Below are 23,296 nucleotides of genomic sequence, written 5' to 3' on the forward strand. Positions count from 1 at the left end.
AGATTCCATCCTCTTAAGGGCACCTGCACCATCTCCACACAGCATCATCAAAGTATCATTCCAGTAATCATCTCTTGACGCTGCCACACGCTGGTCCGGTAAAGACATCGACCGTGTCATTTTTCGCATGGACATTTGGCGATTCTCCACTTTACAGTCACAGTTTCATCCACTGATGTCTCCGTGTTACAGCACTAAGTAATATGGCGGTAATATTTTTGCAAAATCTGGAAATAGCCGGTGCCCTCCTAGGGAATACCACTCACCTTAGTGATGAGCTGGCCGCGTTTTCCCTTCGCTGACTTCGCTATGTCCGACAGGCATTTTGTCTGTCGTGTGTGTATTAGAAGGATGCTGTAAAAGTAGATTATTATGGGATTAACGTCGATTCCCAAATCCCGTGGGCAGCAGGGTGGCATGGCGAGCAGAGCTGCTGTCTCACAGTGCCTGGGTGGTGCGAGAGGCTGTGGGTTTGATCCCAGCTTAGTCTGTGTGGAGTTTGCATGTTCTCCCCGTGTCTGTGTGGGTTTCCGTTGGGTGCTCTGGTTTCCTCCCACACTCCAAAGACATGCTGTTCAGGTTCACCCCTAGTGTGTGTGTGTGTGTGTGTGTGTGTGTGTGTGTGTGTGTGTGTGTGTGTGTGTGTGTGTGTTCCACTGATGTATGGATGAGTGACCCAGTGTAAGTAGTGTATCTAGCAGTGTAAGTCACCGCAGTGAATAAGGTGTCTGGGCTCATAATGCTACATAGAGCTCATTGGAGGTGGCTTTGGAGAAAAGTGTCTGCAAAATAAATGAATGTAATGTAATTAATAAACTGCCTACAAAGTTTAGTACCCATCCATTGTCAAAAACTGCTTGGTGTGGTGGATTTGGGGATTGAGTCCTGCCTGAGGTGCCTTGTGATGGACTGGCGTCCTGTCCGGGGTGTGTCCCCTGCACCGTGTTGCTGGGTTAGGCTCTGGTTCACTGCAACCCCCTCAGACAGTGTGTGTGTGTGTGTGCTTTCTTTCTTTAATGACATACAAAACCCTTACTCGAATACTGTAACTTTTTGCAAAAGGAAAGCTTGGAAATCTAAAATATGATCAAAATAACAGCTTGGATAGACATATTGCACTTCATTATTTTAAGACACTTGCTTTTGTGTTCGATATATATACATATATGAGGATGAACGGTATTATAAAAATTTTAAACGCCTGAAATGTATGTTCCTAACCTTGTTTGTTCCCTTGATAAATCAGCTGCAGGGTTTGTTTAAAGTTGATTGAAAATATCCTGCTTTATACATTTTGCGAAGGGTGGTGTTTATGATAATGTGTGGTTATGTGTGACTCTAATGCTCCTGGTCTTCTCTTAACTTTCTATAGAATTATAGTACATTGGATAATATCCAGCGAGGAGGGTACAGTGGCGCAGCGGGTTTGACCTGGTCCTGCTCCCTGGGGGGTCTGGGGTTCGAGTCCCGCTTGGGGTGCCTTGCGATGGAGTGGCGTCCCGTCCTGGGTGTGTCCCCTCCCCCTCTATCCTTATGCCCAGTGTGTTGGCAGGTTTGGCTCCGGCTCACCGCGACCCTGCTCGGGACAAGCGGTTGCAGATGATGTGTGTGTGATGATATCCAGTTCGCCGCGTAGCTCTGAAGACGTCAGTTCCGTTCTTCGTTTCTAACTTCGTATCGCGCGAATACTCTTGCGCAACACGTGGCACTGATTTAATTGAAAATTAATTACTTGGCTTATTAAAAACAACGGAAACCCACCCTGTATAAATGTAACAGAATCCAGTTTCTGCTTATGTTTTAAAAAGAGAAGACTCTTATATTAATATACAAAACATTCCAGTAGATATTGCGGCACGGATCTGGATGCTGGACCACGTATCGCTTTAGATGGGAATATCGACACCGTATTAAAGCAAGTTTGTCGCGTCTAAGAAAGCAGCACTAAATTAGAAACAAATACATGCAGGTTGTTTCTGCGTCACGGGTTCAAAATCCAGAATGTTTCATTGTTTTCCAGCGCTGTTTCTATCTCCCGAGTAATTTCCCAAGGAGCAGCAGCATCAGCAGCGACCCTTCTGATGACCGACACGGAGGTGGTACCCGGTGGGACATCGGCTCAGAGCTTGTTCCCAGGCCAGTCAAGGCACATCATCTTTCTAAGTGCCCTGCACTTTCCTCCCTCTGCGATACGCCCAGTGTAACTCCAGCAGCAGTCAACTAGAGGGCATTCTTACTACATGCCCAAACCACCTCAAGTGACTCCTCAAGATCTGGAGGAGCAGTGACTCTACCCTGAGGCTCTCCTGGATCTCGCTGGATCTCAGATCTCCTCACCATGTCGCTGAGGATTAGCCTAGCAGTTCTATGGTGAACTCATACTTTGGTCACTTGTCTTCAGTCACTCTTTCTTTCAGGCGCTACCCAAAGCTCATCACCATATGTGGGGATGGGGACAATGTCTTGAGCTGTAAAGCAGCCACCTTGTCCACAGGTTCTGCTTCACCGCAGATTCACAAAGTGGTACGGTGCCTACAAAACTGCTGATGCGGCACCAGCCTGCTTCTCAAGCCCCTCTTCTTCATCTCCATTGCTTGTGAACCAGACCTCAGGTTGTTCCACCCTCTCATACAGAAAGAGCAAAACACTCTTTTCTGGGAGTGAACCAAAATCTCAGTCTTGGAAGTGTCAAGTTTTATACCAGCTGATTTACACTTAGCTGTGATGTTGGCGTGTTGAAGTTCACTGCTGGATGAGGTCCATGGGGCATCATTTGTAAAAAAGTAGAAGTGCTACCCCTTGTCCTTCTGCTGGACCACCTCCAAACCTCAGCTGCATGTTAATATCTTGTCTTAGAAAATCACTTAGAGGACCACAACCTAACACTGAAAATATGAAGACAACTCACAGTGTTCTCATACGCGGACTGAACAGAACACATCCCTTGTACCTCATATTTCTAAAGGACCTCCCATTGGAGATGCCAAAGGACACAGGCATATGTCTTTTCCAGTTCCACAGAACACACGTCATCTGTAGTAGCACATTCCCACGTCCCTCAAGCTACTGTAGAAGGGAGAAGAGCTGGTCCACTCTTCACATCCAGGACAAAATCAAAATTTTTCCTCCTGAATCCGAGGCTCAGCTGTCAGGTGGAGCCTCCTTTCCGAGACCCTTTGCCAAGGGGGCCATCAAACGTGATTCCCTGTAGTTGCAACACGTGCTCCAGTCCAGAGGCACCTTGCCAACCTTCCATGCAACGTCAAAGAGGAGCGTAAGCCATGTCACCTCCATACTGCCCAGTGTTTTTAACCTTATTGCTATGAAGGCCTCATGCCGCAGCAGTGATTTTAGGAACAATGATGAGTTTCAGCATACCAGAGGGGTCAAACACTCCTTCTCAGAAGGAGGAAAAGTGTACCAGTTTGAGGAGTGTCTTACAGCGATCCTTCCACAGCACAAACTGCCTCCAAACCACAGTGCATAAAGATCAAACCCGTATCTTTCCACCCCTGCTCCAGCTCAGGCTTTGTCTCAGCCAGTCTGTCGATTACACATTGAGAGCTAGTTTTGATCTAGACCAGTTCATCAATGTCTATGCTGCTGATTCTGCCACTTGGCTGGCATTGCATCCGAGGCCTCCCCTTCTCTTTGTGGGTGGTGAGCCCAAGAAACGACTCCACATCATCATTTTGGGCTGAGCCTGACTTGGTTATGTAGGTTGCCTGGCCACCAGTCGCTTGCCAGTGAATACTACTCACAAGTCTGGCTCCAGGAGTGGGTCTTGGAGACTCTGATCCAAGCATAGTTCACTCAGGATTTTAGATGTACTCATGGAGTTTGTTATGGAGCATTGTTTGTCTAGACTCTCCAGACCAATGGAGACCCTACCAAGAGCACAAGGCTACAAATGACATACATCTCAGGGTCACTGAGGCACACAAACCCCACCACAGTGCCAAGGCAATGGTCCATCAATGTAGAAAATAATTTATTTTATTAAAATAATTTATTTTTAACTAAAGCCCTCCACCCACAGTAGACACACCAGTTGTACAAACCATTACCATAGCTCTAGCCGTCTTTAGCAGCACCAATACCACACAACCCTATGTACTGCCAACACCCACCGCAAGACACCACCATAATTAATAGTTATTGAGTTTTCAGAAAAACCTGGATTTTATCTTTGTGCTTTAATATCAGTAGAGTATGGTTAAGAGGCCTCAAGGATCACTCATGCATGGGTATGAGGAGCCTGGAGACCAGGTCATAGACAAGACCTCACTACAGGCAGAGATCATGCACTCAGTGTTCATTTGTTTTCTGTAAAGTTTGAAAGCTCTGTTTTCCATTCATCTCTTCCACCACAGGCCTCCACGTTCCAGGAGTCCAGTGGCCCATAGCTGAGCTGACTGTTTCCTGTGGTTTAACACAGGGGAGGTAGAGCACATGACAAGTACTTCAAAGTACTTACTAGCCAAGAAGACTGGGTCTGTTCTGGCACTTTGTCTTACTGGGTCAGCATGGTGTCTTAAGGTTTTTCTCCATGTTTAGGGCCCTGGCCAAAGATCTTTATTTTGTACCCTTTACAAATTATCATGAATCACCTTGCTCTCCATCAATGCCAACCTTTCTCTGCAGTTGGCTTTTTTCTTTTTGTTTTGGTTCTATAATGTTCCCCGAACAGCCTAGACAATGAATGTAATGCAATTCCTTCTTTTTTTAAGAATGCCTCTTTCTCTCTTACATACCCTGGTTTTCATATCAATGAGTATCGATGAGTCGCTTTGGAGAAAAGCATCTGCTAAATGAATAAATGTAAATGTAACCACTATGTGTCACGCGGAACGCATGGAGCCGAGACGGCCGAACCCAAGCGCAGCGTTGTTCGTTAGACGTTGAGGGAAGAGGCAAGGTCTCAAAACCAGGGACAGGCGAAGGGTCGGTCGATCGGCGAACAGGACAGGAACGAGGGTCCGTGGACGTGGTCGGAGAACGAAGCAAGGAGTCAAAAAAGAACCGGAGATCGTGGACAGAGCAAGAGTGTAGTAACACGAGGAAGGGCGGTTGTCCCAAACGAGATTCCGCAACGGTATGGGAGCTGAAGAAGGTCTTTATAGGGTGAGCGATTACTCATGAGCTACTGCGGAGTCAGGTGTAGTTGCATGTGTTGTGGGCGTGACACTATGATACCGGCGTCCCCTTCGTTTCCCAAACCCTAATCCTCGTCCCCTTGTCTTGTTCTCCCTCATCGCCGACCATCGCTCACCTCCTTGACTACGACCTTGTACTCTCCAACGAAACGACGCACGTGCCTCGATTCTTCGACCCACACGAATATTGCCCAGCCCTTCAAGATTCGAAATAAAAGACCCCGCAATTGGGTCCTACCTCTGTTGTCCAGCCCCTGTGCTTAACAACCTGTTTGTTTTGACCTGAAGTTTTATTGGTGCTCCACAACTAACACTATTTTGGTTTAATAATTAAAATGTGTCAGTATTCATCTTTTTTTTTTTTTTTTCTCCCCAGTTTAAAATTATCTGTATTGTGAGACTTCTTTAACCAAAAAAGTCAGTCCGGCACAATTCACAAGAGTATCGGATGGAATAAAGAGCAGAATATAGAGAGGCCTGCGAGAAAAAAAGATTTGGGAACTACCGTTGAAGCCAAATGCCCTAAAACGATAAAAGCACCAGCCACCGACGTGGACATTTCATATCATGAATTGCGCTTCGGCAGATGAGGGCAAAATATCCCTCTGCAGATTAGGAGCTGATTGCCTTAAAAAACAGACGGGGAGCAGAGCGGACAGGTTATTTGGGTAAAAATAATGAAACGCACATAATGCTCAGGCTGTAAGTCTTTATCGAAGCTCAGCCTGAAAAGGGAATATGATGAGACGAGAAGAAAGTCGGTGAGAGAGGGAGGGAGAGAGAGAGATACAGTGTGTGTGTGTGTGTGTGTGGAGACAGCGAGAGAGCCCGAGAGAGAGAGAGAGAGAGAGAGAATGGAGTGAGGGAGCGTACAGTATATAAGGACATATGCCCTTACGAACGCACTTCCAGAGAAGATGGCTTAGCAGAGTGGAGTAGCTCCACATCCAGGTAGCGCGTCGTTCTTTCTCCAACGCTACGCGGCCTCCTGCTACGAGCACAAACGCGCGCAGCCGCGCACGTGCAAACGTGCGGGGCGAGAGCGGACGACCGACTCGCCCTCCGCTCCCACGTCCTCCCGCCTCTGGAGCGAAAGCCCACGCCCGAGGACTTTTTTGAACTTCCTCCCATTTTTTTGCTTGTTTTTCTGCACCATCTACTATTTCTGCATCTGATCTACCGGAGCTGCCGGGACCGGAGCTCGGCCACCCCGCTGTCTTCTGGAAAGGGCCTCGCCTCTCCCGATGGAGCCCAACCGCACCGCGACGCCGGAGACGCCTTCTCCCTGGAACCGCAAGGCGGCACACGCCTACAAGCTGGGGGATCTGACCCCCGCCACCTCTGTGAGTGACCCCCCCCCCCCCCCGGAGGGCCGATCGTCGGTGGCCCCGGATGTCTCCTGCCGGGTGCCTCTCGGGTCCCTCCGGCACAGGGCCGCCGTGGGTTCAGGTTGCAAGTTCAGGTGCGGAGAGTAACTGGCGGGAGCGGCGCAGAGAAGCCATCGGAGCGGTCCTATACTGCAATGTGTGTGTGTGCGTGTGCCTGACAGTCGTGTCTCAGCCACGTATTCCTGGAAACAGCGAACGCGGAGCTGGAAGTGTAAAGGGGGAGAAGAGGTACCGATTACAGCGAGTCACCTATGACATGATATCCAATGAGAACGACTCACATTTTTACCTAAAGCTCACATCTTAGAAACACACAGCTTCTGCTCTGCTTACTTTCCCTTTGTGTGTCTAGCTGGTTTACATTTACATTTATTTATTTAGCAGATGCTTTTCTCCAAAGCGACTTCCAATGAACTCTATGTGGTGTTATGAGCCCACATACCTTATTCACCGCGGTGACTTACACTGGGTCACTCATCCATACATCAGTGGAACACACTCTCTCTGTCACTCACCCACTATGGGTGAACCTGAACAGCCTGCCTTTGGACTGTGGGAGGAAACCAGAGCACCCAGGGGAAACCCACACATTCTCTCTGTCACTCACACAGTTTTACATATGTTGATTGTATATAAATATATAGCTTATGTAGCGGCATCTAAGGGCCTTCAGAACCGAGGTGGGGGGAAATTGGTAATGCAGACATGACGGCAAGAAAGTGGTTTGATTTTAAGGGAAATAAATGTGATGAAGGATGTTTTATCGACACGCTGCTCATCCTTAAGGAAACGCAGAAGCGCTTCGCTGGAGAGAAAAGCTGTGGTTCACTTCGATTTGCATCCCATGTGTTGCAGACAGCATCTATCATTAGACACAAGAAAAAAATTGCTCAAGTTGTGGATAGGGTTGCCAGCCGTCCCGTATAATACGGAATCGTTCTGTATTTAGGGATAAATAAGAGTTGTTTGATGTGAGAGAGAGAGAGAGAGAGAGAAATTCAAAGGATGTAGCAGGATCATGTTTGCCCCACATTTTAACCTTTCACACCCAGAGACATTTAAAAATATTTATTACATATTTACTGCATAAGTAAACTTCGCATTGGCATAAAAGTGTTAAAGAAGATTAGGAAAACTTTGCAAAAATGGATGTGAAACAGAGGAGGGTTAAGGGTCAAGGGTCAGGGGGATCTCCCCGCGACAGGGAAAAGGCAGGTAGCTATTAACTAGATGACTAGATGTCATGATGGCTGCTAATAGTCCAGCTCGTAAACGGGAACGATTAGAGACGTATAAAAAGTATAAAAAAGAATGGGAGACGGAGAAGCGATGGCTTAGGAAAGTCAGGGAGAACGAGTTTATGCGAACTGTGATTTAAACTTTGTTTGTAAGAGACATTTTTCTGTCAGACACGGTGACGGTGCAGTTTGTATGCGACGTCGTCGTCGTAAAAAAGATCGTCCACGGCAAGCGCTGGACGGAACGACCGAATGCACGAGACCAAGCAAAGAGGAGAAATTTCTAGTTTTTTTGTTGTACCACCTCTGCCGTTTTATTATGGTAGCGATTTTTTTATATATATTCTAGCATGTTCTCCTTACACTTCATCCATCCGTCTTCCGTCCCGCTTGTCCTAAAAGGGTCGCGGTGGCAGCAGGGACAGCAGAGAGGCCCGGCCGCCCCTGTCCCCCGCAACTTCCTCCAGCTCAACCCGGGGGATCCTCAGCCGTTCCGGGGCCAACTGTGAGATGTAATCCCTCCAGCTGGTCCCGGGCCGACCTCGGGGCCTCGCCCCAGTCGGCCGTGCCCGGTGTACCTCTTGTATCCGCGATCTTATGCTTTCGGTCATCACCCAAAGTTGATGACCATAGGTAAGGGTAGGGACGTAGATCGACCGGTAAATGGAGAGCTTCGCCTTATGGCTCAGCTCCCCCTTCACCACTTCACCGCCGCATTACTTGCGCCGCTGCTCCCAGTCTGCGGCCGACCTCACGCTCCCTTCTTCCATCACTCGTGAACAAGACCCCAAGATCCTTGAACTCCTCCACCCGGGGCAAAAACTCTCCCCTTGCCTGGACGAAAACTGGCTCTTGGTACCGGTTCTTTACTCTTTTACTTTTCAAAACGAAATGCATAATCCATCGGTTAAAATACATTTCCAGTATAAACTACATTTGATTTCAGTCAGTGAGCTAAAATCAAATTAAATTTCTCAGATTCAAATTCAGTCAGGCAGAGACTTGTTTTTTACACATCAGCTATAAAGAAATTGCGAGTGTCTTTTATTATCCTATAAGAACCTAAAAGTGTTCCTTTATTTTCTTCTGCAAGGGTTGGCAACCCTAGTGGCGCAGATTCATTTAATTGCATTACTTTGAGTTTTTTTTGCTCAACGTTGACTAATAATTTCCCTGCTTTCAGGCAAGAATAGTTACGTTTTGCTGTGTGTGCATGCGTGTGCGTTTAACCTGTCTTTCAGTCTAGTACCTAATTTTGTTTCTGGAGCATCTTTTAATACATTTCTATCGTAGATGTGAGAGAGAGAAATTCGGAGGATGTAGCACGATCATGAACCATACAACGGAGATATTTCTGGCTTCATTAACCTTTTAACAGAAGCAAACCGTGCAAATGCGATCTGCCGGATTTAAAAGTTGGTATTGAAAGGAAATGAAACATCACACACTGTAAAATGTCAAGAAAATACAAGATGGGCTTTTTTTTTTTGCAGGATGTACACCTCCTCCGGCTATTTTTATTATCGCCTAAGTCAGTCTGCCTTAGAAATTGTTCGGAGAGTAAATAACACCGCAGCACTGAGCTCTAACGTGGACCTTGTGCAGAACGGAGAGGCTCGGAAATGAAAAGTAACGATAGGGTTCTGAAGCTACGGAAAACAAATCACAGCATTGACCTTGTTCGTAAAAAGTAATGGGTTAATGATACATGACACAAGTTAAATCAAGAAAGGAATGTAACATTTGATCAACATAACAATTCTTCCTTGAAATCCCTATAATTTAAAAAATACCTTTAATGGTTTTGGGGGGAGTTTCAAAGTTTGCTCTTAATTTCTGCAGTTTCAAGGTAAGTAGTGACAAATACAGAACAATTTTATCTTGCTGCATAATATCAATATTATGGATTTGTTTTCTTCTGCTGTATAAGGGTGAAGGATAGTATCTTTAGTACACGAACGCTCATGCAGTTCTTGGAAAACCGCAAACTGAACCAGACGTAGTGTACTTCCAGCCAGAAGAAAATTCGCTCTTATTCAAAGTGCGCACGACTGGTCAAAGTGTCGTGCTGGATTTGTAAAACTGGAAAAAGTGAAACACATACACGCTACGTATTGCTTGCAGGAAGCCTAGATCAATAATCCTTAGGGAAGCTGGTGCAAAGATTTGAAAGACATCGATCCGCTTTTCTGAGAACAGATCCTGAACTAAAGTGTAGGAGATGCTGTAACTGCAGCTCCTTGATGGCGGCGGGGACTACGTACTATGGAGGCTGCCGTGGCCCAGCATAACCAGCAGGTGACTCCATACTTCTGCGCCGCCTTCCTTCCACTGACTGCGAAGAAAAGCGAATGTCTCCACAACAGCCTCATTTTCATACTAAAGAGGGTTGATTCCTTTTGGGGTTTGTAACAAACAGAAAGCTAAATACAACGCACCTTATTCGAGGCATAGTATTTCACGAGTGTTTCGACAGTTTCAGAGTACAGTTTGACATCCGGATCGATCGATGAACCAGAATTTGCGGCCTGACTTTGTCTTCGCTTTGTATAGACTGCTAAGTCTGGAGCCGTTGACTCATTGACTCACTCTTAGATTGATATTATCGATATATGACATGCATGCTTATAAAACAGCAATCATTCATAAAATTCCACCAGATCGGGATATTTTTTTGGATTTTCAGGATTAGCTGAACATAGAAATAGGTGAAATACATAACACTTAAATGCATTCTGATTCTTGTGTGAGTCTCAAGTGTCTGGCCTGTAAACGTCTTGAGGTCTTACATTGGTCTACATGTGGAAAAGATGGTTGGGTGTGCTGCTGCTAAGATACCCGTGATCCACAGCACCTGGATCTTGGTTTTTCTCCTGTGATCCATTAACTCCTCTTGATGTTGCCATTGTACTAAGAGTGAAGAGTAAGTTCCTAACGTGTCTCCTCTGAGCACGGATCTTCTCCTTTTTCCTCACTACCTGTGTTCAGCAGTTGGCATCGGTTGTGCTGGTCAAAGGTTTCGAAACTGTTATTTCTTGTTCTGTATTTGACCCCTCGTGAGCTGAAACACCCTAAAGACTAGAGCTTCATCTGTAAAGTTACTGCCTTGAAACATAACTGAAAAACGTCACTGATGCCAGTGATTGCTGTGCCGGTTTGCAGTCAATCCGTTGGCTAAAACGTCAACGCCATCAAGTAAATTCCAGTCCTGCAGTTTTCCCTCAAGAGTTGGGTAAGAAAGGTAAAGCGCAGAGGTTCCCATTCATGACCCAAGGCTGTTTAAACAGAATGATTCACTGGGCAAAACACGTATGAAGTTTTTCAGAAAATTCAAGGTGAAAATAAATCGCTTAGTTCGAGAGCTGAAATAATGTTACTGGAATGCATGTGACAAATTTCAATTTAGAAAGACTGTATGCTCAAATACCAAGGACTTGTACCCTTGGCATAAAATCCTCAAATAGTGGGAGTTTTGAGCTGCATGAAAAATGTGTAATTTTAGCTGTTGATTACTGTCCTATGAACCATAGAGCCCCACTATTCTATCTGAAGTTTATTTTCAGGCAAGCATTGGCTGTATTTACCATCATGTTACCCCGCTTTACTGTGCACCCTGGCTAGCAGATTCAGCGTGTCATCTCTTGTACCCCGTTCCTCGTTCTCTTGTCTACCTGGCTTTCGACCTCTACTTGCTTTCCCATGTTCTGAGGACTGTCTTGCCCTCCCAATGACGTTTGCATGTCGATCGACCTATGCCTGTCCTTGACCACCGATTTTGCCTGCCTCTCTGTGTTGGATGGAATCTGGAGTGACCGCACACGCGCTTGGGTCCGAACCACCTAACTCCTGTCTCCCGTCCCTGACTGCGATGGAAAGTAATGAAGACAGTGCAATTTTGCAGCACAATTCTCGAAAGGGCACGAGTGCAGGATGTCCGGAAATGAAAAAGAAAATTACAGCAGTATTATAACTATAATGGCCTACTATGTTACCCTCAACTGAATTCCTGCAGCTTCTCCTTGTACTGAATGTGGCTGAATTCTGTGGTAAACGCAGGCTTTTGCGTTGTGTAGACAGACGGTCAATAAATGATGAGGTGAAGATCTAGAACAAATGGAGAGAACACAGTGACGATCAGGCATCGTCCAAGATACGTCGAGAGACGAGAGCAATGCATTGGAACCCTTAGCGAAAGAGAATGGGGAAAAAAAGACGAACAATGGAGCCATTACCAAAAAGAAAATCCACTGGAACCGGGCTTAAGAACTTTAAAATTTTTAAACGTTGATGCATGTTCGTAGTTTCTGAATATGTAAATAAAACACTGAATTCCCTCTGCAGAAACAGCCAAACTTAATTGTTCTTAGTATTGTAGGTTTGCAAGTCTCATGTGCAGAACAGTGATGAATGTTTGCTCTTATTTTCAAACTTTGCAATTTATTCACGATTTCCTTTTTCTCCGTTTTTCCTCTAGGTGACGATGGGGCACAAGGTCTATCCTTTTCCCACTGTGGATGTGCCAGACCACGCCCACTACATCATTGGGTCGTTCATTCTTGCTATCGGGATCACCGGGATGGTTGGCAACTTCCTGGTAATCTATGCCTTCAGCAGGTACGGACCAATACAGTGTGAATGCGAGTCCAGGCCACAGATGGCAGTTAAGCTTTCACAAGTTCTTGACGTCTTAAAGAGTTTCTCTATTCTTGAAGAGTTTTTTTCTCTTTTAATAGCTTGAAAAGATGAGTCTCACAGTTTGTGATTGAAAAGTTGGCAAAACGTGTTTCCAACCAAGGCGTGTGGGTGTGTTTCTGTATCCAGGAGCAGGAGTCTAAGGACACCCCCTAATATGTTCATCATCAACTTGGCCATCACAGACTTCCTTATGTGTATAACCCAGACTCCCAGCTTCTTCATCAACAGCATGCACAAAAGATGGATCTTTGGAGAAAAAGGTAAACTCTACCTCCGACTCAGTGCCGTTCTGCTGTCTTTTTCACAGCCTGAACTTCTTTTTCCACTTCCATTCCTCCCTTGCCTTGGAATCCACGCGAGTGGTCAGTAGGGGTCAGGTTTGACTCGATGACATCGACAACAACAAACCTCTTTTTGATTTGACCTTCTGACCATTTTGGTTGTGGTTTAAGGCCTGGTACTGGTTAAAAACATTGATTAATACGATCATATGACATCCTGACACCTCTCGTGACACACCACCTCTTCCCAAAAACTTTTTCATATCTGATAGGAGAGGAAAGCAAATGTTTAAGGGACCAGGAAGAAGTTACTGCAGCTTTCTGTACTCTCTGAAATGGAAATCCTTGAGCTTCTCAGCAGGCCAGCTCGCGATTTCTCCTGACGCTTTAAACAACCATCTCAGTAACACTTCGAAGCACGACATTTCGACTCTTGATTTTTTTTTTCTCTTGTCCTCCTGTGCTACCATTTCATGCTAGCTGGTACCTGAATAATACTTTGAGCATAACAGCACAGTTTTATAATCACAATGCTATCTCCAGTTCTGTACTTTTTGTTCCGTTTTAATGTCGGATCAGACTGACTAGAAAAAAAAGAGTTGCTGTTTTCAGTGCAATTTCAGAAAACAAGCTCTTAAGAGTGGCAGGGAAGGGGAGGGAGCTCTTCTGCTTTTGGATGGAAATGACAGGTACAGAAGGAAGTCCTCCTCTAGCTGTGATTTAATTCATTAAGATGTAAAATAACACAACATTAAAGCTCCAAAATGAGCTGGAAACATTCAGTCAGTCCTCATGATACTGTTCATTTCAGGTGCCCTGGGTTAATGGGTTCACTTTGAGGGTAACGATGCAACAATATACCCGATGTAGTGGAACGATCTCCCTCTCTCACTCAGAGCTGCTGAATCTCTCTCTACACTTCAAAATGCACTTCTCCCCTGATCTCATAAGGGTGCGATAAGTGTTTATTTTTAATAATTTTTTTCAGAAGAAATTGTTGAATAATGGCTAAACCTTTATGCAGCGACTTTTGTGACATATACTGGTTCACATGGAAGAATGTGACAAATTGACTGTACTCTAGAATCACGTGTCTGTATCCACATCACTCCTTCTGTTGATGTAATGCACTCATTTTATTTTATCTCGGATGTATGTTGCTTTGAAGTAAAGCGTCTAAATGAATACATGCAAATGTAAATTAAGGCATCTGCTGACTAATATTTCTTTATCATTTTCTTTGGCCAGAGGCTGCCTTCAAAGTTGTGCAACATTATCTGAGAACATGCAGCAACTGTTCATTCTCATTACAGCTACTCCTATGAAGGCCAAGGACAGTGATAAACTATTATCGCTATTGATATCCACGGAGAAGCATTTATGCACGAACCAAGAATAACAAGCCTTTCATGATAATTAAATTTTCTGAAAGACAGAAGCTATCTACTTTGCATTTAGACAAGATGAGTTTCCTTTGCTAGGTCATCAGATGACCTCTACGGTACAACCCACAGAAAATTTCCTAGTTGACCCGCAAGTACTTCTGCCTTGATGTAACAGAGCTGGTGGTCCAAAGTGTCACGTGTCCTGCCGGTGCCCTACGTTTGAATATTAATCCTATCCATTTGCTGAGCGCAAAGCTCTAATCTGTGCCAATGTTTGTTCCTGCATGCAGAAAATTGCATGACCCAAATTCATCTAACAGAAACATTAAATATGCTAGTAAATACTACTACACAACTATGGAGCACTTATTCTTTATGGAAAATCCCAGTCAACCGAGAATTATTACTGTCCACTTGAATTAATCAAGGTGGAATGCTGTATGTGTTAATGAACTACTTTTTAAATCAAATGTGAGCATGAGTGACATTAGAACAAAAATCAGAGCGCTCAGCACAAATCTTGGTTAGGAAAGCAATCTAGAATGAATGAGGTCAAGCAAAAACCAGCTTTGCACAGCAACCCGGTGTCTGCAACCAGTACTTAATAATGATTAAAAGGGAAGAATTGTTTCTTGGGACCCAGAACTCGACTTATTTATATATCCTATACGGCTGAATGGAACAAGAGGCTATAAAGTAGTCACTTGGAATCATTGCAACCATGAACTCTACAGAACTATCAATACGCTCTCAAGACACCAAAATGACTATAAACCATATGTCGATTGAGCCTCCAACAGCTCACTATGTTTCTCTTTATGAAAAATGGGCCACAGTTTTTGTTATCCATGTGTGGTTTATCTGGGAGGGTGCGGTGGCACAGCCGGCGTGATCTGGGGTTTGAGTCCCGCTTGGGGTGCCTTGTGACGGACTGGCATCCCGTCCTCGGTGTGTCCTCCAGCCTTGCACCCTGCATTGCCAGGTTAGGCTCCAGCTTTCTGCAACCCCGCTCGGGACGAGCGGCTTCAGCCAATGTATGTGTGCTTGTCTGTAATTTCCTAAGGATGATTCTTTAATCTGAACACTGTTTTGTCTTACTTGTGATTCCTTTCTGGAAGGTTGCGAGCTCTATGCCTTCTGTGGTGCCCTGTTCGGGATTTGCTCTATGATCACTCTCATGGTCATAGCTGTGGATCGCTACTTTGTCATCACGAGACCGCTGGCCTCCATTGGGGTGTTGTCATGCAAACGAGCCCTGCTCATCCTCACTGCTGTCTGGGCCTACTCATTGGGCTGGAGTTTGCCACCTTTCTTCGGCTGGAGTGAGTATGGATCATTCGCTGTTTGGTATCTGAATCTTCTGAGAAAGTGCAGTAGAGCAAATATGGAGTGTGATCAATGATGGATGTCACGATGATCAAGTAGTTACCATGCGGAGTTCCTTGATAGGCGGTAATGCTTCGTAATGTATTTCGAAACTTGGAAAAAGTTAAAAACTCTTCCCTGGGACAAATGTACTTCTTAAGCATGTACACACACAATTTACACTGGAATGTCAGTTCTATGAGCATATAATCAAGTGCTTTTCTGGACCTCCAGGTGCCTATGTTCCCGAAGGTCTACTGACCTCCTGTTCCTGGGACTACATAACCTTCAGCCCCTCTGTCCGTGCATACACCATGCTGCTCTTCACCTTTGTCTTCTTCATCCCTCTCATTGTCATCATGTACTGCTATTTCTTCATCTTCCGTGCCATCCGTGCTACCAACAAGTGAGTAGCCACCTGTGCGGTTCAAGGCCCACTGCACACTGCCTATGTACACGTGTTCTGTTTTTCTTGTTGCCTGTAGAGCATGCGGAAATGAAAATTTTCCCGTGCATTTGCTATACAGCTGCCAGTTTTAGTTATATAGTACAAGCGTACCTTGATTTACAAATTCTCTTCATCCGAAATTTTTATATTACGGCTTTTGCCTTTCGATACCCAATTTTCAATTCACAGTAAAACAAAAAAAACAGTAAAACAAATTTTATCTGAAGCATGTCAAAAAAACTGAAATTTGCGCATATTTGTGAGAAAAGTCTAACTGCAGCAATGTACTATACTGCAATGGCATGTCTACATCCAGATCTCTCCATCTGTTGGTGCGTCACAAATGTGATCGTTGCTTTAAGACAGTGGAGCATTATGGGAAATGTATGAAATTCCACAGGAGTGTCTGTCAGCCATATTGGATGTGTTATTTAATTGAAGTCTTTAGTGACAGAGTTGGAATGGAATAAGCTAGCAACTCCTTTTGCCTAAAACCACAGCCAGTTTTTTTTTTTTTTTTTTTTTTTTTTTTTTTCCTAAGACCACAGCCAATTTTTCCTGTTACATTTCTGAGTCATACACTTGATATTGGAATGGCCCAGAGGCATTAGAGACTAACGGCGGACTTGCGACTAGTACCGGAGCTGTGATTCTCAGCGCATTTCAGCTCAAAGTGTTAATTTGAGGATAAAAGTTTATAATACAGTAGGTGTGAGCAACGCTTTCTGAAAAGCACGTGCATTCACGACGGGCCGCGTTCACCAAATCGGATCCAAAGTTATGGAATACGAAAACCATTCCCCCAGACTAGAGCCACGGCACGTCAGTCGTCTGAAGAATTTCCATTAGACACCTGTGCGCGCGTCTTTTCCACTGAACGTTTGCGTCTGACACAGAGCTGTGAGCGACATCAACGGAAGCAACTGCAAGGACTTCGTTCGGAGATTTCATCGCTTGAGGAATGAGTGGAAAACGGCCAAGATTGCCCTGGTTGTGATCCTTCTCTATGTAATTTCCTGGTCCCCCTACTCCACAGTGGCACTGACAGCCTTTGCAGGGTGAGCATGAACACAAACACTGAGACAGAGATACTTACATAATTCTATATATAAAAAAATATATATATATATTCTTATATATTATGTATTATATTTTATGTATCGTTTATTATTATTATGTATTGTATGTATATTGTATTATTATTATGTATTATTATATGTATGGCTCAGCAGGCTTGGCCGGGTCCTACTCTACGGTAGGTCTGGGGTTCGAGTCCCGCTTGGGGAGCCTTGCGATGGATTAGCGTCCCGTCCTGGGTGTGTCCCGTCCCCCTCCAGCCTTGCGCCCTGTGTTGCCGGGTTAGGCTCCGGCTCGCTGTGACCTCACTTGGGACAAGCGGCTTCAGCCAGTGTGTGTGTGTGTGTGTATATTATAATAATATTTTATAATCTTATTATGTCTTATATACGCTGTGTATGATATACTTATGCTTATATATACTATATATTATATCTTATTATAGTATATAATTTACAAAAAATTTGTAATAGGGCATGTTTAAAAATCACATAAAACACGTAGGTTTCCTAAAAACACACACACTTTCTGACCCGCTTGTCCCATACGGGGTCACGGGGAACCGGAGCCTAACCCGGCAACACAGGGCGCAAGGGGCACACCCAGGGCGGGACACCAGTCCATCGCGAGGCACCCCAAGTGGGACTCGAACCCCAGACCCACCGGAGAGCAGGACCCGGTCCAACCCACTGCACCACCGCGCCCCCCTCCTAAAAACACAATAAGATAAAAAGAAGAAAATTAAAGAGATTAAGTCCCCTCTTTTGTCCAATGTTACTATAGGGTTTTCCCATTCAGGGTGAACCCTTCATCCTACCATGCAATGCACAAACAATTACTTTCTTATTAATGTTATTATTACTTATTAATAAACAAACATATTATTAATAGCAATAAATACAAATATCATATAAAATATGTTGGTATTCTCATTGTCATGTATAAAAATAACTTTTATTTTACTCATTTAGCAGATGTTTTTTCCCCAAAGAAACAGGTTTACCATGATTTACTAATTTATACAGCTGAGTAATTACTTTTTAAATGGAGCAATTCAAGCTAAGTGCTTTGTTCAAGGCTACTACAGCAAAAGGTGGGAATTAAACCTGGGCCCTTTGGGTCCAAAGGTAGCAGCTCTAATCACTGCACCACTTTCTGCCTCCATTTTTATTTGGATATCTTAATTTTAGGTATATTTTTGTCTGGGAATTGATCTTTTTTCTGCATTAGAAGAAATGGTATTTCAACCCCTTTGTAATGGGAAATCATTAAATACGGTGATTTCACTGAACAAATTCTCATTGTTCTGCGAAGAATGGGTGTTTAATAAGCCTTTATAGTATAAAACAATTGTCTTGTGACAAAACAATACGGCAATATGAAGTTGTCCTGTTGTTTGGCCATTATATCTTCCCTTCAATCTCTTAGGTATGCCAACATCCTCACCCCTTACATGAACTCCATCCCTGCTGTGATAGCCAAGGCTTCTGCCATCCACAACCCCATCATATACGCTATCACGCACCCAAAATACAGGTACAGTGTTTTTACACCACCTATCACCATTTCTAGACTGTGTACTCTTTTTGAAAAGTCTAGCTGTAAAACGAGCACAACCACAGAAAAATACTTATGTGCTGCTTTTGTGAGTATATTTATGTTCTGCCTATAAAATCTATTTCCTATCTATTTATGCCTTCCTATGACCAATGGCATAGCCCTATTATTAGAAAAGGAATTCTTTCAAATTTAGGCCAGCTGTCTGTTTACCTGACCTGCATGAGTTTCTGGATAAAAATGAGCACTAAAGGGAAATTACATTATTGTATTAGGAGTTCTTCTAATCCTTCCGCTTCCCGCTGGATAATGGAGTCCTATAATAATCAATCAGCTTTCAGAATTATAATGAACCTGGCACATTTTCCAAATAATTTAATCCCATCTTATGCCAATCATGAGTTCATTAACTTAATTATTGATCCCGACGGCAAAAAATAAATGGCAGCTGACAATATTAAATGTACTTTGCGTTTTGATTGTTTAAGAACTACAAAACACTGCGTGTTCGGCTTCCCGCCGTTGCAGGGCTGCAAAATATTGTTGTCACCCAAGTGAGCCTACCATTTGTTTGTTAAAAATATTTCAAATTTTCCCCGCAGTCAAGCCATATGGAACATATCTGAATGAAGAAATCCTTCTGTTTTTCTGAGTATCATCTTGTGTGTTCTCTACTCCCTGTCAGGTCAGCCATTGCCAAATACATCCCGTGCCTTGGCGCCCTGCTCTGTGTCCGACAAAAGGAGCACACCTACACCAGCAGTTTCATATCCACACGCCGTTCGACTGTCACCAGCCAGAGTTCCGACGTCAGCGGTCAGCTCACCCGTGCTGGGAAGCCTCGTCTCTCCTCTGGCTCCGACAGCGAGTCTGTACGCAGACGCCTTGGCTACCACTCACTGCCCTGTCTGTTCTCCCTTCTCTGTGCCCCATCTCTTCACATTCCCCTGGCAACAGTCTTTATGGAGCTGCTGAAATCAAGTGTCAAGTTTAGAATTTATGGTACTCTAAAACCAAGTGCAGCTGCAGGAAAACTACTGCATACACACACACACACCGTCTAAAACTGCTTGTCCCAAGCAGGGTCGCGGCGATCCAGAGCCTAACCCGGCAACACAAGGTGCAAGGGACACCAGTCCATCACAAGGCACCCCAAGCAGGACTCAAACCCCAGACCTAACAGAGAGCGGGACCCGGACAAACCCGCTGTGCCGCCACATCCCCCTTTTTCTACTGCCTACACACACACACACATTTTCTGAACCGCTCATCCCATACGGGGTTGCGGGGAACCGGAGCCTAACCCGGCAACACAGGGCTAAGGGGACACACCCAGGACGGGACGCCAGTCCGTCGCAAGGCACCCCAAGCGGGATTCGAACCCCAGACCCACCGGAGAGCAGGACCCGGTCCAACCCACTGTGCCACCGCACCCCCCTACTGCCTACAATATTTCCCAAATATAAAACACAAATATTGCTTTCATCGTCAACCTTGTCAGAGGGCATGTCTCAGGATAGTTCGTTTCCATCATCCGGGAGTTTTCTGTGGTTTTACTGAGGCTCTTCCTGATCAATATGTTCCTTCAGCTCGTATGCTGTAGTTGGGCAGTCCTGTCAGCTTGCCTTTGGTGCAGAGAGTAAGCCATGCTCTTTTTCACGTCTTGCTGCTGCAGGGCTGGACAGATACCGAGACAGACCTTTCCAGCACTGGCTCGCGCCCTGCCAGTCGCCAAGTGTCCTGTGAGATTAGCAGGGACACCGCAGAAGTGCCGGCCTACAAGCAGCAACTCTCCAAGGTCAAGCTGAAGAGCCATGATTCAGGGATCTTTGAGAAGGTAAAGCCATCAGCTCTTAATTCTTGCATATTTCCTGCCTCTGACTGAATGAAATCATATTGGTGTCATATAAGAGGCAGTCACAGAGTCATTACATCAAGATGTGCATGTACTACATATCCTCCTCTTCCATGTATTGTACACTGCCAAATTAGTCCAACCATTGGGGTTTAATTCTTCTGACCTGATTTGTCCTAACCACAGTCATCAGTACAATCCATAACAGATCTGCTTTCGTATTTCAGCTATCGGCATCTGTTCTTCCCTTCTGCGTTTTCCCAGAAAATAATAATACCAGAATAGCTAATTCCACTGGTGAAAAAAACGGAAGGTTCCAGTGTTTCGAGAACAGCTTTATAACAAAATGTGAATTGTTCGTCAAAGCTTCACAAAGCAGTAAACTGAACAGTATTTGGTTCGTGAACTCCACTTAAAATTCTATATTTAGAACCTAGCGATGAAGTGGTATTGATAGGATGGTAGGAAAACTGAAGTAAATTTTGTAATGTATCTTTTTTACATCTAAAATGTCTCTAAAGGACTAACCTTTTCATCCTCCTTTCAGAGCTCAGTTGATGCAGATGATGTCTCCATGGCTGAGATGGGTCAGTCTGACTTCGGTTCCCCTCCTTCTGTAAGTGTCTATGGTTCTGTTGACGAAATCCTTCCAACTATTCCATCCAAGTATCAGTTAGACTGAAATGAAACTCATACCTGAAAAGTTAGGAACTCTGGAACCTTGCTTTTCACCTGCAGTGTTAAAGACATCAGAAACACTCACAATTTTAGCAAGTATAAAAACTGGGTTCGTTTAACTATTTGTTTTGTTTCTCACTGACAGATTTTGCATGATAGGATAATAACTAAAAAAAAAATGTCACCCTTATGATAAATATACAGTATGTTTTGTTCATCTGAAAGGAATGTCTTCTTTTGAAGAAGAGTTGCAAATAAAAAAAAAAAATCACAAATAAAACACTTCTGAATCTTTTGCATATCCAATCAATTAGCAGAAAAGTCAAGCAAAACAAAGAGCAAAATGAAGAATGTCCCTGGGGGAAGCAGCAGGCCAATGGAAACCAGAGCAGGATAAGTGGAAAATATGTGAAGGAGTTCAGCACTGGAAGAAAAATTCAAAAGCAATTGTTAATATAAAGAAGGACGTTAATTAGAAAATTCCAACAACACAGCAGAGGATTTTCCTCATACTTATGACAATTTACTTTCTTTAACCACTTTTTAGCATCACAGCAGTTCAGAGTCTCTCCTGGAGGTACAGGGTCCCTTGGCTAGTTAGGGTACACCCTGGATGGGATGCTAGTCCAAAGCAAAGTAAGCATAAACACAGTCATAGAATTTAGGCAATTTAGAGCCACCATCTCATCTAAGATGCAAGTCCTGTGACTGTGGGCAGAAACCAGAGCACCCAGAGGAAGGCCATACAATTATGGGAAGAACATGCAATCTCCATGCAGACAGCCGAATTCGAATTCGATGCCTAAACAGGCAGGGCACTGTGACACAGCAGCACTACATGCTGTATCACCATGCTGCTCTGCTCACGACTATTAAACCATAAAGGTTTTCTGTGTTCCTGAGCCACAAAAGTGACTCTCATTTATGATGAAATATCACAAAATCCCGTTAAAATGGACACAATTACTTCAACAGTTAACACAAGTTATCATAACTCAAAATCAGGCAGTCCGCCTTCATTCTTTACTGTATAATATTTTACGTCTGTCTACCTGTGTTCTTGAGCTCTTTTGTTGCTATTACATAAACTGTACACTTAAAGTGTGGGTTTTCTCTGGATGCCCAATTTTCTCCCACAGTTTAAAGACATGTGTTTCGGGCGGATTTGTGACTCTAAACTACCTATAGAGTGTGAATCTGTTATATTGCTCTGCTGTAGAAATTTATGAATAATTGCAGGGAGTTTATTATATTACATTTATTTATTTCCAGATTCTTTTCTCCAAAGTGACTTCCAATGAACTCTATGTAGTGTTACCAACCCACACACCTTATCCACCGTGGTGACTTACACTGCTAGATACACTACTTACACTGGGTCACTCATCCATACATCAGTGGAACACACTCTCTTTGTCACTCACACACTATGGGGGAACCTGAACAGCATGTCTTTGGACTGTGGGAGGAAACCAGAGCACCCGGTTGAAACCCATGCAGACACAGGGAGAACGGGGATTGAATTCATGTCCTCTTGCACTACTAGGCGCTGTGAGACAGCAGCACTACTCGCTGTGCCACCATGCTGCCATATTGAAGCTAGCATTGTAAGTCACCTTGGAGAATGGTGTCCGATAAATACTGAACATAGGAACCACCGTATGCCGATCTGGAGAAAAGCGTCTCCTAAATCAAGAAATACAAACGCAAATGTTTTGAATTCCTCAGCTGTCAGGAGACACGCAAACTCCAAACGCGGTCCTCGTGAACACAAAGAAATGCCTTGTAAGACGAAATAGGGATATTGAACGAAACTCAAAATAAGGTCCAACTCTTACGATTCAAAAGGGCGTATTTTGGGTTACGACCGCACTCCGTGTAATGAACCTAATTGTTTTTATTTAACTGAGTTTAACGCTATCCTCTTACATTTTGATCAATAGGTTTTTGATGTTACAGAAGGGGGTCTGCTCAGGGGGAATGCGGGGCAGGTCCCCAGTATCATCATCACATCAGGATCAAGCCCCACCCTAGTGGGCCCACTAAGATCAACTGTCTTTTGCAGCCGTTCCAGCATGGCCAACGACAGTTTGGGGGCAGGATTTATCAACATCAGGCCACTGACATCTATCCCACGGAGACCTCTTCCACCTTCCAGTGACGCAGAGATGTC

At 44.3% G+C, this 23,296-nt stretch overlaps 1 protein-coding gene across 1 annotated transcript; it reads left to right on the top strand.

Annotated features, from left to right (window-relative positions):
* Positions 1-23,296, top strand: opn4a (opsin 4a (melanopsin)). The gene is made up of 11 exons (XM_018766148.2): positions 1-98; positions 12,257-12,396; positions 12,604-12,737; positions 15,262-15,465; positions 15,743-15,914; positions 16,853-17,014; positions 18,462-18,569; positions 19,276-19,462; positions 20,266-20,427; positions 20,993-21,061; positions 23,189-23,296. The coding sequence occupies exons 2-11, from the start codon at positions 12,263-12,265 to the stop codon at positions 23,282-23,284; spliced, it is 1,428 nt and encodes a 475-aa protein (XP_018621664.2). The 5' UTR covers positions 1-98; positions 12,257-12,262; the 3' UTR covers positions 23,285-23,296.

This window comes from Scleropages formosus, chromosome 8 (genome assembly GCF_900964775.1).
Source record: "Scleropages formosus chromosome 8, fSclFor1.1, whole genome shotgun sequence".
In the NCBI taxonomy this organism is placed as follows: Eukaryota; Metazoa; Chordata; class Actinopteri; order Osteoglossiformes; family Osteoglossidae; genus Scleropages; species Scleropages formosus.

Bases quoted from the DNA above. Each gene is read 5' to 3' on its own strand.
- opn4a (XM_018766148.2), top strand. From the start codon at position 12,263: ATGGGGCACAAGGTCTATCCTTTTCCCACTGTGGATGTGCCAGACCAC. The intron at 12,738-15,261 runs GTAAACTCTACC...CCTTTCTGGAAG, and splicing joins ATGGATCTTTGGAGAAAAAG to GTTGCGAGCTCTATGCCTTC. The intron at 17,015-18,461 runs GTGAGCATGAAC...TCAATCTCTTAG, and splicing joins GCACTGACAGCCTTTGCAGG to GTATGCCAACATCCTCACCC.